The following is an 18,544-nucleotide window of genomic DNA, read 5'->3' on the forward strand; positions in this document are numbered from 1 at the left end:
CAGCACAAATGTTTGACGGAAAACTTCTAAACCACGTGTGTAGTACCAGCAGTGGCCACCAGGGGGAAGAAGAGGCTGGAATGCGTATGAACCGGATGTTGATTGTCTTCGTGGATTTTTCGCAGACCACGCTGCTGCCACAGCAATGGACACATTCGAGCTGTTTAGGAAACTCGGAGCCGGGGCTAAATTTGACTTAAAGAGATTTGGCCAAGATGCTGCTCGGTTTAAGGTACTCTTGATAACAATTCTCGGCGGAAGTAGCAACTAACACTAATAGTTGCTGCTATTGGCTAGCAGTGATAGCTGTTGCTTCTCTGGTTTCTCTTCCCTTTTGATGATTAGCTGTGGTGTTGTTATACAAGCCACCATGGTAACGGCAGAACCTGCATATGTTCTGACCCATTGTGTAGGTGGCCAGGTCTCAGGGCGGAGAAACGTCGCTGGATTCCCTGTCTGCGATCAACTACTTCGGCACAGGAGCAGCTAATGGAGCCCAGAGCTGGACCCAGAGAGCGACCCAGGATGAGGAGGGCATCGAAAGTGGAGATTCTGAAGTAGGAGGCAAAAGAAAACGCAAAGAGCGACCGGGAGAAGTGAGACACAAAAGCAAGAAGACGGAAAGCAGCCGGATGGTGGAGGACGGTAAAGGACGCAGAATCCATGCTTGTTTCTCAGGATTTTTTTTTTCTTACTGTTTTAAATTTTAGGAGTGGCAATATTCGGTAAACAAGAAATAGTTTTTAATTGTGAATTAAGGCATTTATACAAACAGCTACAGAAGTACGTTTTTTGTTGTTTTTTTTTTTTTACCAGCTTTGTACTTCTAGAGATTAAAAGTTTTGTCCATTCTTCTTTGTAAAAGAGCTCAACGTCAATCATATTGGACGGAGAGCTTCTGTGGAGGACAGATACAGTTCTGTCTGTATCAAAAGTGTCCATCACTTTGACCGAGAGATCGGATTTTAAATGACAAATGTGAAGTGATGCTTGTAGCAGTTTGCGTTACTGTAGGTACAAATTGTATTGTACCTATATTTTTCAGAGTATAAGCTCTCTTCTTTGTTTTTAGCTCCAGCTAGTGGTGAACCACTGACTGAGACCCAGAGAGGCGGCATCACCTGGACCTCCTCCTTGGACAGAAAGATCCAAAACGTACAGAAGGACGGGACGGAGAAATTCTCGCTCAAGAGGCTGAAGCATCTTCATCAGGAAAAGGTCTCCTCTCACTGAAACCCCCAGAAAGAGATTTTTGTCTGCTTTTGTATAAATTGGATGCCCAGGAAAAGAACTCTACACTCCTTAAGGTTTTTTTTCTTTTTCTTTCTGGATTTGGCTTTAAGGTGAATCGCATTCGCGCGCAGCACCGTATAAACGTCCATGGCTGCGATGTGCCCGACCCGGTTTGCTCGTTTGAGGAGCTTCAGTCCGAGTATCATCTCAACCCGCGCGTTCTTCAGAACCTCAAGGATGCAGGACTGAACACGCCAACGCCGATACAGATGCAGGCCATACCGCTCATGATGCATGTGAGTTAAAATACTTTGCGATTGGCCAATCAGAGCACGGATCTCAGTTGTTGTTTTATTTTTATTTGAGATTATTTCCGCCAGTCTGGTTTCTCTTTTAGGCTCGGGAGCTGTTGGCTTGCGCTCCGACCGGATCTGGAAAGACTTTGGCCTTCTCTCTTCCGCTGCTCGCCCACCTGCAGCAGCCTGCAAACCTGGGCTTCAGGGCTCTGGTCATCTCTCCGACCAGAGAACTGGCCAGCCAGGTACACACACAGATTGTTTCTACCCCAGTCAGGATAACAAAATTTACTGGATGATAAATTGTCTCTGAAATTATTGCGGTAAACAATAATATTGTTGTTTTGAGACCATTTTCAAGCATTATATTGATAATGGCACAATAATGCAAGTTCACTGTCTCAAAGACTAAGACACTTTAATTTTGTACAGAACACTCCACACTGAAACTGGAAGATAGTTTATAAATCCAAAATAACACAGAAACAAAAGCAATAAAAGGAAATAAAAACTACACACAACTGAAACCATGTGCAAAATGGATTATGAGCTCTGTAAATTAAATTAATGGAAAAAATCAAAATGGAAATGATTGAACTCATTTTAATTCATCATGCGATTAATGAATCAATTGCTTATCCCAACAGGCTTGTTTCAGACCTTATTTTTGTGTAATTCACCTCTTACTAGTGTCGACTGTGGATTTATCAAATACCTATTATAATATCGATCAAGTATTGGTTGCAGTTAACGCTCACAATGCTTTAGATACTGTACTTCACTTGTTGCAGAGGAAGAATATGCAGAAATTTAAGTGTACTTGTTTAATAGTTTATTTTATCTTGTTGAATGTTAAACAGAAAGTAGATTTATTAAATCTGAAGCAGAGCTTTAACTCCATCTTCCATCTAAGATTTCATTTTTAGGTTAAGATACAGTGGATCTTGTGGATCTTCTTGTGACCGATGGCTTAATGAGTTTCATTTGATCCTTTCTAGACTCTCCTCAAAACTATGGCTTTAACTGAAGGATACGAACACTGAGAAAATTCCTACGGGGGGCTCAAGTAGACTCAATGCTTAAATTGAACCCAAAGTAGCTTTAATAAAGTTTTAGTTTGAGTTTTAGTTTGCACATGTTGCCTGGTTATTGCGTCCTTTACTGTGGTGTTGTTACAAATGTGTGCTCTGTTCGTAGGTACTCTTTCCATGTTAGCACTCAGCTTTGTTGTGTTGTGTTCAGACCTACAGAGAGTTGCTGCGCCTGTCAGACGGAGTCGGCTTTAGAGTTCATATCATCGATAAAGCTTCCCTGGCAGCGAAGAAGTACGGTCCACAGTCAAATAAAAAATATGGTGAGTGGTCGCAAATGTTGACTTTTGGAAATATTGAGATCTTTCATTTTTGTTTCTTATTAAATCCTGTGAATTTTTTAATGTTTTCTTTTTCTTTTGTGCAGACATACTTGTCAGCACTCCCAACAGACTGATCTACCTCCTCAATCAGGATCCTCCAGGAATCAACCTGAGCAGGTATTATTTATCACACTTCTCGTTTTGTTAATTTAACGTCTGTCTTCACTCCGGACACGTCTCTTGTTTCACAGTGTGGAGTGGCTGGTTGTGGACGAGTCCGATAAGCTTTTCGAGGACGGGAAGACGGGCTTCAGGGAGCAGCTGGCGACCATTTTCCTGGCATGTTCTAACGCCAAGGTGCGCAGGGCTTTCTTCAGCGCCACCTGCACGCCGGAGGTGGAAAAGTGGTGCCGCCTGAACCTCGACAACTTGGTTTCTGTCAACATCGGACACAGGTAGCGCTCTGCCAGTAGAACTGAATACCTCTTTGTGTTTTAACATAATAATGCTGTAAAAAATGTTCAGAAATACAGCGGTGGAGACGGTGGAACAGGAGCTGCTGTTTGTCGGGGAGGAGAACGGGAAACTTGTGGCCATGAGGGACATCATCAAAAAAGTAAGGAGTGCTTTATTTGCATTTTTGAACCTTTTTGTTGGTGGAGTGAAGCATGTTTTCCTCTTTGTGCTCCAGGGTTTCCTGCCTCCCATGCTGGTGTTCGTTCAGTCCATAGAGCGAGCGCGGGAGCTTTTCCACGAGTTGGTGTATGAAGGGATCAATGTTGACGTGATCCACGCTGAACGAACACAGCAGCAGGTAGAAAGAAACACACACCACACACACACATTCTTACTGTCTAGCCATCTGTTATTTGATCCTTTCATTCTCAATTAGCTGCCCATCCATTCATCCACGAGCTTATCTATCTTTCCATCCTTCTCCTTAAATATTTGTTTTATTATTTTTATTCTTATTTTTTTATTACTATAAATAGAAATGCTGCTCCTGGAAAGAACTTGGCTTTTATTAAACAGGCTGCTGCAGGACTCCAGCGACATAAAGTAGTGTTACTTTACAGCTAAGCAGCAAACAATAACTGCATTTGATCATATTTTTAAAGATATTATTGTTTGATGCTCTCATGGATCTAAGAGTCAGTGAAAAATAGTAAAAGTAACAATTCAAGTATATTTTTGAGTTTTTCAGGCTGGTAAACATCATCATGAAGAATTTATTAGTGTGATAAATGAAAATACTATAAATACAATTGAAAAAAATAATGGGATAGTTGATGGTACGATAATAGTGCATCGTTTCCGTATATCCATCTGTTTGTCAGTCCATTAGAATCAGCCTTCACCATCATTGTACAGAAAAACAACGTTTCAGCCTGCATATCTGTCCATGCATTTATCCATCTGTCCTTTAATCTGTCCACCACTATCTGTCCATCAAAGTGAGCATTTGTATTTGGACATTGAGTCTGGAAAAGTTTAGAGTCTAACCAAGTAAACAGTGCAGGAAGCCCAGCATGGTTCATGGCGTCCTGACTGGCTGCTGCGTTTCAGAGGGACAACGTGGTGAACAGCTTTCGCTCCGGGAAGATTTGGGTGCTGATCTGCACGGCTCTGCTCGCCAGAGGAATCGACTTCAAAGGAGTGAACCTGGTGCTGAATTACGACTTCCCCACCAGCGCCGTGGAGTACATTCACAGAATCGGTGGGTTCATTGGAGGACTACTGTTTCAGCAATGTTTATTTCTTTGACTTTGAGATTGTCTAAAGTTACCACGTTAGTCGAGTATTTTGTGGCAGTGTAAATTATGTAGAATTTATTAAATGCTTTTTCATTCTTGTGGGTTTGTTTTTTTTCCATGAATCTCTGTCTATCCCTCAGGCCGTACGGGTAGAGCTGGACATCAAGGGAAGGCCATCACCTTCTTTACAGAAAATGACAAACCGTTGTTGCGCAGGTACAAAATAAACCGATTATGTTCGAATAACCAGGAGGGAAAGCTTGAGTCAGATGTCGTGTACATTCTGTAACCTAAGCTGTTATGGAGGATTGGCAAGATAAAGGCTCTTTTCCCTTTTTTCTTTTCTTTTCTAACATCTACCTGTTTTTCTCATCTGAACAGCATTGCTAATGTTATAAAACAAGCTGGGTGCCCTGTGCCGGACTACATGATTGGCTTCAAAAAGATCCACAGGTAAGTGAGATTTGTGATTATAACCAAGCCAAGCTGTATATCAATTACACAAAGTACTGCCTGCAAGGAACCCCTTCCTGTTTTAAGTTTTGATCATCATACTTTGGATATTTTGTTTTTCTTTCAGCAAAGTAAAGCGAAGACTTGAGAAGAAACCTCCCAGTAGGAGCACCATTTGCACAACCCCTCGCTTCCTCATGAAGAAGAAAGTCAAAGCTGAGAAAAAAGAACAAAAGAAAGGGTCAAACAGCAAACAGAAAGGAGAAAACGGGCCTCAGACAGCGCAACAGCAGGGCAAGAAGAAGAAGACAAAAGTTCAAAAAGCAGGACAGAAAAAAGGAAAACCTAAAGCAGCAGCTCAGAAAGGAGGATCAAAATTAGCAGGAGCCAAGTTACAAAAGTAAGCACGGGCTTCACCGGTTGCTTGTTGAAGAGTAGTTCATGAACACCTTAGAGTTTAAATAAATGAATCACTTTCACCAAAAATGCTTATAGGAAAACATTAAATGACTTGTGAATAATATTGAAACTTCAGGACTAACTATAGAAGAGGTACATGTAACAATAATGTTCTTTGTCTTTTTTTAAATCAGGAAAAACGGATGAGAGGACAAGAGGACGGTGGTTCGGTGTTGTAGTGGACTTTATTTTCATAAACATTCTGTTGAATGGTTTCACAGTTATGGATTTTATAATCAGAATAAAGAAAAACCTTTTATACTTTGTCATTTTGCAGCCTTTTGTTTGTTCATCCATTTTGTCATTAAAATCATGTCTTATCAACATTATCAGGAATTGCACTGTTTGGTGTTTGTGTTTACAGATTGTTGCAATAAATTAGAATATCATTGAAAATTTCATTTATGCCAGTAACTGACTTCAAAAAGTGAAATCTATAGATTACAAAGAGTAATATGCTCACAACTTTTCTATGACTTTAGATTATTATGGTTTACAGATAATTAAAACTTTTAATAAAGTTACAAGTGCTGTTGCTGAAAAGCTGATTGTTTAGAGTGGCACATCAATCTATATTCCAGGAAGGTTAAGTGGAAGGAAAAAGTGTTTCAGAAAAATTTGCATAAGCAAAAGAACCATGGGAAGGTTATGAAGCAAAGCCCACAGTGAACCTTTTTTGAGTTTCATGATTTGAATTAAATTTGTGAAATAAATAAAAGACGTCTTATGTTGAACAAGGAGGGCTGAAAGGATGGTGGCAATTAGAGTTGGAAGTAAGGCTGGAATGAGATTTGGAATTAGTGTTGGAAGGAGGATTAGACGGAGGATTGAATGGACAATTGAAAGGAGGGTTCCCTCCAATCCTCCTTCTAACCCATCCTTCCAAATTTAATTTCAACTCTTCCTTTCGGTTTCTGGAGGTCATTCAATCCTTTATTTTGGATTTTGCTTGTTGTTTTGCTCAGTCATTTTATGCCCAGTTCTTAGTATAACAGCACAGTGTGCAGCATATGTGTGTTCTTAAGAAAATGAGTGAGAATAATTTAAATCCAAGGAAGAAGTATTAGGTTTGTATCAATTCAACTAAAGAAATGGGAAAAATGTGACGGGCTGCTTTAACAAAGTGCCTGGCTGACTGTCACAGATTGATCATCTCCATGACAGGCCGCATTGATGCTGTGGTTAGTGTAGAACGAGCCCTGATCATGTGTTCAGAGCTTATACTGAACATACGAACAGGTCGAATTTTTAAAAATTATTTTTTTTATTCGTAGTATGACGTATTCAAAAGTTTGAGAAAGTAAATCTTTGAGTTTCTATTTGCTGTAAGCCATAATAAAGTTTTAGTAATTCAATTTAATTACAGAAATAAATTTACTTCTCTAAATTCTAATTTTTTGAGACAGGCACCTGCATGTGATAAAAGAGGGCGCTACCATTAGCTGACTTTGTGATATCGCGATAATGCTGCGAGATCTCGCCCTTGCATTATACGGTAGGAAACCCCACCTGCTCTTCCTTTCTCAACATGGCACCGAAGGCGAAGAAGGAAGGTTTGTGAATCCTAAAATTGTGAATGAATAAATCGCACATTTTGTGATTATAATGGCTCGAACAGTAAACACAGACGATTCGCTTGAAAGTATATATCAGCGTCGCTGTACAAGATCTAGTTTCACAGTTGCCAACTTGTTAAATACGGTTGTGATTTACATTGAGAATGTGATAGAGGGATTGTTGCTAAGCTAACGTGAGCGCTGATGTTGCCGACAAAACGTGGTCTACTTAGTCATTAATTTAACTTCTTTTGCCGACTCTGTGGTGGATTTGGTATTAAAAACCGGTTTCTGACAATATATTGCTAACAGTTTGTTTAAACATCAGTCATGTTTTGCTGTTAGCATGAAATTTAGCAACATGAGCGTCTTGAGTGTGGAAATGCTAAACTGTGCCGGACGGCCGTCAACATTTTCTTCAAGGCGTGAAACGACCCAGTGTGGTTTGGGGGGTTTTAGTTGAATCTTGGGAGAATTAATCATTTGAACTCAATTACGAAATCTAGCATCCATGTTGATGTGCACATTTTTGTAGCTGTATGACTTGAAAGACTATGAAGACTGGAAATTATACCTTTTGTGATTGAGAGGCATATGAAGGTTAACTTGTTTGATTCTGATGTTTTTGACATTTTTATCCCGAGGAGGAAAGTTTTGATCAGACAAATTTTGTAGCCGAAATCTTATAAAACTGTAAATATATTAAGGAGCAAGACTTTTCTCAATGTCCAAGTTCTGGTTTGCACTATTCACCATCCAGTGTTTTAACTTAATTTTTGTTTTCTTGTTTAGCTGTCCCTGCCAAAACAGAGGCCAAGTCAAAGGCTCTGAAGGCAAAAAAGGCTGTGCTTAAAGGCGTACACAGCCAGAGGAAGAAGAAAATCAGGACTTCTCCCACCTTCCGTCGCCCTAAAACCCTCCGTCTCCGCAGACAGCCCAAGTACCCTCGCAAGAGTGCTCCTCGCAGGAACAAGTAAGTTTTTAGACCTCCAGTGATGAAAAGGCCAACAAAAACACGGTGCACATGATGGTAAATGCGATCAAAGTATGAAAAAATCATGAGTCCAATTTTATTAACTACTGATGCACCTCAGTTAATGTGCTATTTTAGTTTAGTCTGTTTTGTAGCTTTGTCTACTTGAAATAATCTAATGTTAAATGTACTTTTTAAATAATCTTCCAGGCTGGATCACTATGCCATCATCAAGTTCCCCTTGACAACAGAGTCTGCAATGAAAAAGATTGAGGATAACAACACTCTTGTATTCATTGTGGACGTCAAGGCAAACAAACATCAGATCAAACACGCTGTTAAGAAGCTGTATGACATCGATGTCGCCAAAGTCAACACACTCATCAGGTAAGACAGCCTGGTCCAGGCTGTGCTTTTGGTTTTCCTCGATGAAATATTGCATATATATATATGCACTCTGCTCTTTAATATAGAACCCAACATGGGTCATATATGATTTCAAATAACTGTAAAATGACTTTCATGGACTACTTTTGCTTATGTTTACTCGCATTATTTGTTCAGGCCTGATGGCGAGAAGAAGGCCTACGTTCGACTTGCGCCAGATTACGACGCATTGGATGTTGCAAACAAGGTGAGTTTTATTCCAGCAGACCGATGCTGTAATGTTCTATTTTATAGATCTCTGTATTTTGTAACTCTGCGCATGTGATGTAAACATTATTTTGATCTGAATGTCTGTGATGCATTCAAAGGAACCACTGATGCCAGATGCTGCAGTATTAGATTAACTATTTTCAATGAGCTTTATGTAATTCATGCATTTTTCTTTTTTTTGTAGATTGGCATCATCTAAACTGGCTGAATATAAGTGGAAGAATAAATATTTGTAAAAACTAAATTTGTGTCTTTGTATGCTTTAAGAGACGTCACCAAACCTTTTGTATGTATATTACACACTTGCTATCATTGATTGGTAGGAAACTAAAGTTTTATGTTCTGGTATTTACACCCAGGGATTGGCAAATTGTGAGACTTTAATTGATGACTTTTATAATAAAATTTTAATGCCATTACATGTTTTTTGCACTTCTGTTTATGTAGGCGTAGGCAATATGTTGAAAGATGAGAACATGATTAAAATGTCTTAAAGCAGAGATCAAGGTGTCTAAGTAGATTCATAAAATAACTTCTGCAGCAAGAGTGTTTTTTTTTTTATTGTACCGGTAATTTTAGACAAAGTTTGAAAACTAAGTCTAAATACATTTTTTGTTGCAAGTTTCTCAAAACTTCCTAGTTATGTTGAACTTAATTTGAAGTTGCTAAGCTAACTTCAGCTGTTTTCATGAGCCCATAGTGATTTTAAATGAACTCCCAAAAACCCCTAAGGTAAATCCCAGTGATAAATTGTAATATAATTTATAAATATCTAAACATGCTGCAAATATTTAGAGATTTGTGGCATGTAAATGGTTTCCAAACTCTAGTGGAAACAGTTTATAGATTTTCAAAAACCTAAAATAAAAAATGTGATGGATTTAAATTGCATCCTTGGACAAATGACACATTTACATCACCTTTTGAGTTTTACTGGTTTAATATAATAAAAGCATTGTTACAATAATACAGTGGATTCTTAAAGAAATGATGGATTTTAATTACATATAAGGTTATTATTGCACTGATTGAAGATTGGATATTGCACATTCTGATACAAGAAAAAAAAGTGACTACTTTCAGACTGAACTGACGAATGATTCACATCTTGATGAGTAAACCTTTTGGGTTTATTTCAGTTTACATGAAATAGCCACAAAATGGCTAAAAGTAAAGCCTTTCCTCTTACATTTTTACAACACATTTTGCTTTAAGTTCTCGGCACCATGTTGCCTCATGACAGAAAGGTTCGAACTGTGCCTTTAACGAGGCCTCTGCAGATTGGGCACTTCCGCAGGGATGGTGCGCACTCCTTGCACACTACTAGGTGACCACATGGGATGAAGACGATGTTCACCTCTTTGTCCATACAAACTTTGCAGGTACGCTCCTCCTGCAGGCGCCGCAGCTGCTCCTCCATTGGTAGGTCTGTGGAGTCGGACAGAAAATTTCAGTCAATTATGCTCATAAGAACCTGAATCTATCTTCACAAAAACTAAACCCCGTACAAATACAATTGCACCACCTAGTGTTAACATCGTGTAGTGACAGTACATTTGTTATGTATAAAGGAATCAAACTTATTTTATTGGTAGTCGGAGTTCTTTGCAATTTTGATAAAATGTAAGATGTTTTAAACAAATACAAAATGTACTTTTCTGTGAAATTCAATACAAAAACTGACAAATCACAAGTGTTGAAAAAACCTCATTACAACCTTAACACAACCTCTGCTATAAGATAATTTTCCTTGTAATGTTAACATTTCTATAGAAATCTTTATTACCTGAAAGATCTTGGCTTGGTGAAGAAGCTTCATTCGACTGAGCTAAAAGGGGGAAACAAAACGTGTCAAAGTCAGGCTTTGATTTAAAAACAAAAAGCGATGTGCTTTCAGAGTAAAATCTTAGACTTTGAGTTTCATCTTACTACAGTCCATTTCAGATTTTTCTAGCAAGTTTTACAACTGACGTTGACCTCTGAATCCTTTTAAAATTCTTCTGTGTGAATAAATGTTCCCCAAATTTTTCTTCACTGCATTTCTGTTACATTTTCCAGAAAAGTTAAGATTTTAGTTTTTTAATCATTATGCCATATATATAAAAATAAAACAGAAAATGAAATGATTTCTGGGCGTCCAAATATTTTATGACTAGATATCTCTAATCTGGTCTGGATTATTCTACATTAATGACATTTATTTGAAGCACAGTGTGCGATTCATTAATTCAAATGCGATGTTGTGTTGAGCATTTAAACCAGTTTGAAATCCATTGGATCATTTAGAATTTCTATCTAAACACTGAAGCTGTGAAATGGCCATTTTTTGAATCAATGTGGCATTTATACGTGTTGTTCTTTAAATTAACTCAAAACCTAACGCAATGGCTTTGTGCAAACAAAACATAATAAACATCATATAAATACAGAAACTCTTTACCGTTGCAGAAAATCAACATTTCTATAAAATCAAAGCGTGTTCAAAGTTGAAAAATGATGCAGCTAAAGTCCATACTTCTCAGGTCTGTGTTGGTGTCCTGTGGTGAAGTCATACCCATGAGGTCTCTGAGCAGGTGGACGTCGTTTTTCTGGATCCAGTTGCGGAACACCTCGGCAGCAGCGTTTCCTTTGTTGAGGACGAGCTCGATCAGCCTGGCAGTTTGCTGCTGGGCAGAGGTCTGGGCCAGGAGGCCGCTGTAATCCTCAGCAGCTGCAGGTGAACAGAGACCAGTCAAAAAACTAAAACTTACAGGAAACCAGCAGAAGGTTCAGCTAAATTCACAAAATCTTTCCAATATGACAGCTGCTCAATGTGGATTAATATTAATCCTAATAGTTGATTCCTATAATCTCAAAGATCTGGTAGCCTATATTGAATTAGATAAACAAAAGGTTAACGTACATAACACATTTTGCTCTCTTAAGTGCTCCAACACCGGCTCCACACTCTTCAGACGCTGGGCCAATGCCGCCTGATGCCTCTTCACAAACGTAAAACCATCTAAAACGACAAAAGATTAAAAACCATTATCAAATTTTCGTTCAACAGCACGGAAGCAGCACATTTCTCAATTATTTCCTCAGAGCTAGCACCTGATGCCATCGCCTCTGCTAGCATCTCCCGCTCCTCCTCCCTCTTCTGGTCTTCAGCGCTGAGCAGATCTGAGACCAGCTCCTGGACGGTCCGGTAGTTCTCGCCGCTCGTCAGGATCTTGCTCTGCACCGTTTGCTTGACGAGGCTGCGGTCGAAGCCCATCTCTAGAGCAGATTTGATCACAGGCGTGTTCATCATGACGGCATCTTCCGACCGCTCCTCTCCTGGACCCAGATGTACCACTGATGGGGGGGAAAAAAAACATCATGAACACTTTAAGCCTCTGTTATGGTAATATTTTTTAACTTCATATGGGTTTAAACTCACCTGGTGGATCCACAAACTCTCTGGAGCTGGTGTCTCCTGTTGTTAGGAGCTTTTGGAGATAAAAAATGGAGCATTTTAAATAACCTGGAGCAGCTTTTCAACAGGAAGTAAAATCCAAAATGATTCTCTGAGCTAACCTGCTCAAACAGGCGAGGGAATCGAGCCTGAATCTGGTGGACGAAGTCTTGTCCCTTCTCTTGAAGCAGATATTCACACCTGCAAAAGAACAACCAGGAAATGATGCTCAACAATCAGAGCAGTTTTATAAATAAATAATAATAATAATATTAAAAAAAAAGAGTTCGGAAAAGGCTAAATTTACCGAGGAAACCATTTAGCATGTTCTACCCATGGATCATCCCCAGATTCCCAGCACCGCAGGCCTCCATCACAACAGAAACACTTGACATCATCGTTTCTCCCTGGAGGGAGACACAGATAAACACACTCAGTGTGTCATGTGGTTTTAGGGGAATCTCAGGGGGTTTAGGGAGGTCAACAGATGATGACAACATCTCAAAACGTGCCAATCGTCTTTCTCGTTTTCTCTGGGGGGGAAATTTAAATGATCATGAGACTTGTTTGAGTTCTGGTACAATCATACCATAAATTCAGGCTATATGGAATTTCCAAGTGAAATAAAATGAAACTCTGAATTCAAAGCCGTTGTATAAAATTCCCTACTCCCTCTTTTGGGGTAATTTTCATGACATGAAACATTTTAGTCCCTTTACAGAATTAATAAACACAAACAAGATTATTAGTAAAACTGCAGTTCCTAATTCCTGTTTACTTAAAGTTTAGTCACTGGATGAGGAAACAATCACAAGACGAGCCATCTAATAATAAATAGTAATAGTGTGCTGTCCTTACCCACGTAGTAGAAGCCAGCCTTGGCCAGCTGCTTCGGGTCGGACTGGAATACGAGACGGCCAGTTGACGAAGGTGAGAAGCCGTTCATCGCTCTGCTGCATGGAAGGGTTGGACACACTGGTGAGGACTGGGGCTCCGGCTGGCACCTGGGAGGTTGTTGCTAAAGATACGGTTCCCGCGGCGCTGGACAGCGACACATTATCGGCTCGGTCCCCCCGGACGAAGCGACAGTTTGGATAATGGCGCTGGTGCTCGGATACAGCCCGGTCACCTGGTTCCCAGTTGTTCAGCTGCAAAACAAGACAAACTCTGGTCAAAGGTCACCGACAATTCACAAGAGACTTGAGTCATGTTTTTTTGTGGAAAGGAAAAAAAATAACACGTCTCTTAGAAAATATGAAGAGAAAAGCATGAATTTCTTAAAAATTGATTCTGATTATATTGTTTTATTTCGATCTATAAAGTCATGATTACAGTCATTTGCAGAAATTTAACATAAACAACCTTAAAAATGTAAATGCCAAATTTTACTCAAATTTGGTACCTAGTTTTGCAAAATAAGTTTTACTTTTTTATAAATGCTTTAACTATGTCACTGAAACTGTAAACCCACAAGTACTTTTGTGGTCTATACTTAATTTAATATTTCCAATTACATGAAGAAAAAAATGAATAAACAAAGACAGATAATCCCAGAACTGAATCTGGCAAGATCTGAAATCCTGAAATAGGAAACGCATCGCTAATATTACCTCCAAAAGCTTACATAGTATCTGTCTGCATCGTGTTTACAGATGCAGAGAGAATAAAAACGTGGCATTAAAAAGGTCAATAACTCCTTTAGATGCCCACCTGTCCGCCGCAGCTGAAGCAGGCCACCCTGTCACCTTGGCCCAGGTAGTAGAAGCCCGCCTTGGCCAGCTCTGTGGGGGTGATGATGGAAAGCGTCCAGGAGTGGAAGGAGTCCAGACGGTCCTGCTCCCTGCGCATGCTTGGGTTGTGGCACGTCGGTCTCTGATGGGACATGTCCTCTACACCCCGAGAGCTCAGGGGACTGGAGGGCGGCAGAGCAGAGAAGGCCGTGTTCAGGAAACCAACCGGATCCTCGACTTGGCTTACTGACGGGTTGGGAGCAGCCGGGCCGGGACCAGGAAGCTGGAGGAGAAAGAGAATGATGGGAGTTTAAAACAACATCCGCTTTCTCAGCCGACTCCTCTCTCGTATGAATCATGTCCTCTTTTGAGTAGACAATCTTTGATCTTACCGGTAGAGCCGGGGCGATACGAAGTGGGGAGAAAGCAGAGTGGGAGGAAGAGAGAAGGTTGGTGGTGGATGGGAGGCTCTGAATGAAGGAGCAGGAAGGCGAGAGCTGTCTGTGTTTCTCTGTCGGACAGTCCCCAGCCTGCCAGCCCTCGGCCGTCACGTTACACCTGAAGCACTGTACCCGGTCGCCCACGCCGGTGTAGAACCAGCCTGCCCTCGCCAGGCTTCGCTCTGTGACAGGGGAAGCTGGGAAGCGGGCGAACGTAGATATGCGATAGAGCTCTGGGGGAAATAAACAACAGCATAGTGTTACTTTAGATGGAGAGCAGCAGGAAACAAATGAAGATAAATTTGAGTTAATGCGTCAAAGGAAAGGTCTAAAAATACCTGAAGAGTTGTCGTATTGTAGGTCAGGTGGTGGCCCATTACGACACAGGCCCATCAAAAACGGGTTGTTTTTTAGCTGAACAAGAGTTTCCATTTTTGGATTTTTTTTTTATAATAGTAAGGGGGGGAAAAAAAGAGATGTCCCTTCGAGGGAGAGGGGTTTGAAAAAAAAAACCCAAGGTCCTTCATTCAAACACACCCACACTCAAGTCACACACACAGAAACTGAGAACACCAACACAGCTAAATATACCAAAGACAAGACGGGACACTTAAGAGTGAAAATGAAGGCAAGTCGAGCATAAAACTTAAGAGCTCATGTCCTCTGCTTATTTTTTTACCTCTAGCCAACAGGAAGCACAAAAGACAAAGCGCAAAACCCGTCAGAAACAGTGTAAGTAAATATGCAATTAAACAAAACACCGCGGTGAATCAAGCCCAGCCTGAATTTTATTATTATGAGTCTGATTCTGTTACAGATCAACCAGGATCAGTATACACCCTGCTGTTCTCCACCTTTACCACAGACATATTTAACCCTTGAAACCTCTGTGTAAGCTTAAGGATAAACATTAAAATAAATTAAAAACAAACAAACAAAAACCCCTCAAGCATGCACACATACAGACCTGGGAATATGTGCTTTCAAACCCCTCTCCCCGTTTGGGGCATCCCTTTTCTGGGTGTCTAGGCTTCCATAATTGAAGGCTAAAAATCTAATTAAAAAATATTTTTAATCTTTTAGAGGATAATGTAGTTCCCCCTTGGAGTTGTTTTCTGGTGGAACCTGCAGAGACAATAGGCGAGAGATAAACAAAAACATACTTGAAATACCTAATTATGCTGAATTATCACCTTGTAATAATTGGTTCTAGCTGAACACTGTCATATGACACAGATGTCTGACACTTTGTGAACTATCTATGCTTGGCAAATAGACGTACCAACAGGTTTTAAAAAGTTCACCTTCAAATCTACAAAGTTTTCAGTGCGATGGACTGGAATTTCCTCAAGCAGTTTGGAGTGGTTACAGTTTTCCTACACATCTTTTATGTATTTGTTTTTAGTTTGAAGTGATCATTTGATGCATTGTCTTTGTCCTAATTATACACATTCACTCTGTGTTGTTATGTCCTGCTGAAATGTATTTTTAATGAGAATTGTATCCCCACCAACAAACTCGACTCTACATTATTAACTGGGCTTTATGATTTACTATCTCATAAAGCGGCGCACTGCTATTTATACGTCTCTTTCCATGACCAGTTCAATATAATTTGCTTGTTTTATCTAGAAATGAATCATACTGTGTGGTGTTGATCTCCATGTGCAACTTATCCTAATCAAACTACTTTTTAAAATTCATTTTATACGTATAAAAATGTGTGCGAATGTTAGTGAGACGAGGTCACATATTTTAATTGGGGGGGTTTTCAGTTACACAAGATGGTAGGTTAGAATTGTGTTGTGCAAGAATGAAAGAAGTGTAAAATATATATTAAAATATAGTTTATTATCTGGAAATAATTAGTTGGTTAATGATCCCACTAAAGTAATTACAGCTAGGTGTACGCGGAAAAACAGGTGGAAAGTCCCTGGCTTAACAAAGGGACGCCGTCTCCCTCCCATACCAAACCTACATTTTGATTAACAACAGCTGTTTAACCTTTACAATATGCAAGGGGAAATAACCACATTGCAAGCAAAAAAAAAATAAATAAGGGAGCCTCCATTTCCTCTAAAGCTTTCTCGTTTGAATATTGTTGCGGGTACATTAGCTTTATTGTGTTACATTTTTACCAAACGCTTGCCAGCGTTGTGGTGTTTCATTTCTAGCACAATGGATGAGTAAATGCCAACCGAATCTGTGTTTTGAATCAACATCTAATTGATAATAATGACGCAGCAAAAAAACAAACAAAAAAAAAACACTCAAACGTTCCTTTAGCAGCTCTACAGCCGTTAGCTCGCTAAAGCTAACCTCCGCTAATGCTAATAAAAACAAGGATTCAGTCCGCTCCACAACTCATTGTTCTGTGTCACAGTTAACTCAAACTATTGTCTGTTGTAAAAGGCTCCATTACGAAAAACAAAACCACAGCAACAGCGGCCCTTTTCCATTTTATGCAACACTCACCAGCTTAGCTGCAGACGGGCTGTAGTTCGGAAAGTCCCTGACGTTCCGATGAAATGACGTCACCTTCCGGTTAGGGCTTAAAGAGCAAAAATGAAAACAGCCATTAAAGGAATGAATGAATAAATGAATGAATGACTGTTTGAGTCGCTCCTGGCAACCCCTGGGAAATCACACAAGTTAAAAGAAAAGTTAGCGTGACTAGAATTGAAATACATCAGTATCAGACTTTTGGTCAAATCTCTAGTTTGCTTTAACTAGAGATTTAACCAGAGAACCATGTTGCTAAAAAAAAACCAAAAAAAAAAAAACCCCGTTGATGTATAAATACAACCTTAGTCACCAAAAAAATCCAGATAAACCAGTCCACAAAAAAAGCACCAATTAACTTGTATTCACAAACTTTGTCTAGTATAAATCAAATAAAAATAAAATGGACAAGACAATATTTAATAGCAACCAATATAAGTAATATTTTTTAATTCAGCTGGGTTCAATTTAACTTAATTTATAAATCCCAGAAGAATTTTAGATCATTTATCTATAGATCAATTAATGACGTCACTGACCAGTCCGATTTTTAAAGTAATTGCAGTCAAAATGACAAATATTTCACAAAGACAAAGTTACTTACATCTGCTCGGTGCTCGCTGTACTTTGGAACAAAAGTAGATTTGAATTTTTACGTGTCTTTTTACCCTTGATCGCCACGCCCCCAATGTCAAAAGAAGGAAAGCGAAACACGCCTCTGAAGAAACGTAATTACTTACATAGCTTATACCAAGCGTGTGATTTATTGACCTTGCGGTGAGTTGAGCTGAGTTTTGATATCAGGATTGGTGAGAAACCACTGACATTTCCCACTTCACATTTTGACTTTTTGGGGACTTCCTGTCTGTTTTGCTTCCGTCACCGCCCTGAACTGCAGGCTACAGTCAGTGGTTTATCCACAGTTTGACCAGTTAAAATGTTTGACGTAAAACAATAGCACTATCACAGTATTCAGTACGACATATAAACAATAAATCTATGCCTGTCAGAAATATTAAGCAACAAAAGTGGTTGCCAGAGTAAATACGTAAGGACATTGAGCTACATATCACCATTTACAGATAAAAATCACAAAGAATGATCAGGACAAAAACTGATTTAAAAAAAATATAATTATACAGATAATTTGAAAAAGCATGTCTTTGCTTGCTTTTTAAAGATTAATCCAGACTTAAGACGACATAAAAACAAAAGATGAGCGACCCACTCAAGTTTAGGTTGTGACCCTAACAGTAGATTTGATTATTCAGTGGCATTAGAAGAAGATTGACCAAGCAAATTACAGCCGAAGTCAGGATTTTAAAGGAAATTCTAAAATAGCCATAAGAAGCAAAGCAGGAGCAATGTGAGCATTTCTGCCTGTTCAGTCATCCCAAACAGAAATGTTTCGTAATTCAAAAATATTTAATAAAATGTGGATACCCATCCCAGATAAGCTGTTTCGAGTGATTTTCAAGAGTCATTGAAAAATAAGTGTTTTTAACAGCAATTAGGCTCTATTAACAACAGCACCTAAATTCACCTAAATTCCTCCAGTCTGACCTTTTTGCAAAAAATGTCACGTAACCAATTAGTTGTCAGTGCAGAACAGCCAGGCTCTCCGGGGCAAAAACCACCTGACCCTTCGTCTTCTCAAAGTTCAAACTAGTTCTTTAATTAGTTTGGGATTTATTTTGGGGA

The 18,544-nt window shown here is 39.4% G+C and overlaps 3 protein-coding genes across 3 annotated transcripts; 2 read left to right on the forward strand and 1 right to left on the reverse strand.

The window, feature by feature from the left end:
* The first annotated feature begins 93 nt into the window (after positions 1 to 93).
* Positions 94 to 5,876, forward strand: ddx52 (DEAD (Asp-Glu-Ala-Asp) box polypeptide 52). The gene is made up of 15 exons (XM_032577220.1): positions 94 to 232; positions 414 to 645; positions 1,073 to 1,218; positions 1,344 to 1,529; positions 1,631 to 1,774; positions 2,772 to 2,883; positions 2,988 to 3,060; positions 3,135 to 3,338; positions 3,409 to 3,499; positions 3,575 to 3,697; positions 4,450 to 4,600; positions 4,778 to 4,853; positions 5,019 to 5,090; positions 5,218 to 5,490; positions 5,684 to 5,876. The coding sequence occupies exons 1-15, from the start codon at positions 146 to 148 to the stop codon at positions 5,694 to 5,696; spliced, it is 1,983 nt and encodes a 660-aa protein (XP_032433111.1). The 5' UTR covers positions 94 to 145; the 3' UTR covers positions 5,697 to 5,876.
* A 1,105-nt stretch (positions 5,877 to 6,981) lies between these two features.
* Positions 6,982 to 8,979, forward strand: rpl23a (ribosomal protein L23a). The gene is made up of 5 exons (XM_032576372.1): positions 6,982 to 7,102; positions 7,898 to 8,078; positions 8,289 to 8,465; positions 8,643 to 8,712; positions 8,920 to 8,979. Exons 1-5 carry the CDS (start codon positions 7,078 to 7,080, stop codon positions 8,932 to 8,934), a joined length of 468 nt encoding a protein of 155 aa, XP_032432263.1. The 5' UTR covers positions 6,982 to 7,077; the 3' UTR covers positions 8,935 to 8,979.
* Positions 8,980 to 9,656: 677 nt separating this feature from the next.
* Positions 9,657 to 17,511, reverse strand: birc2 (baculoviral IAP repeat containing 2). The gene is given in 15 exon segments (XM_032576371.1): positions 9,657 to 10,163; positions 10,522 to 10,563; positions 11,290 to 11,445; positions 11,638 to 11,736; positions 11,829 to 12,071; positions 12,157 to 12,205; positions 12,294 to 12,372; positions 12,479 to 12,578; positions 13,030 to 13,060; positions 13,062 to 13,319; positions 13,882 to 14,184; positions 14,294 to 14,574; positions 14,680 to 15,466; positions 16,817 to 16,892; positions 17,448 to 17,511. Coding segments are annotated over 13 exon segments (1,929 nt in total). The 5' UTR covers positions 14,774 to 15,466; positions 16,817 to 16,892; positions 17,448 to 17,511; the 3' UTR covers positions 9,657 to 9,969.
* Between the last annotated feature and the right edge of the window lie 1,033 nt (positions 17,512 to 18,544).

Source organism: Xiphophorus hellerii, chromosome 11, assembly GCF_003331165.1.
Source record: "Xiphophorus hellerii strain 12219 chromosome 11, Xiphophorus_hellerii-4.1, whole genome shotgun sequence".
In the NCBI taxonomy this organism is placed as follows: Eukaryota; Metazoa; Chordata; class Actinopteri; order Cyprinodontiformes; family Poeciliidae; genus Xiphophorus; species Xiphophorus hellerii.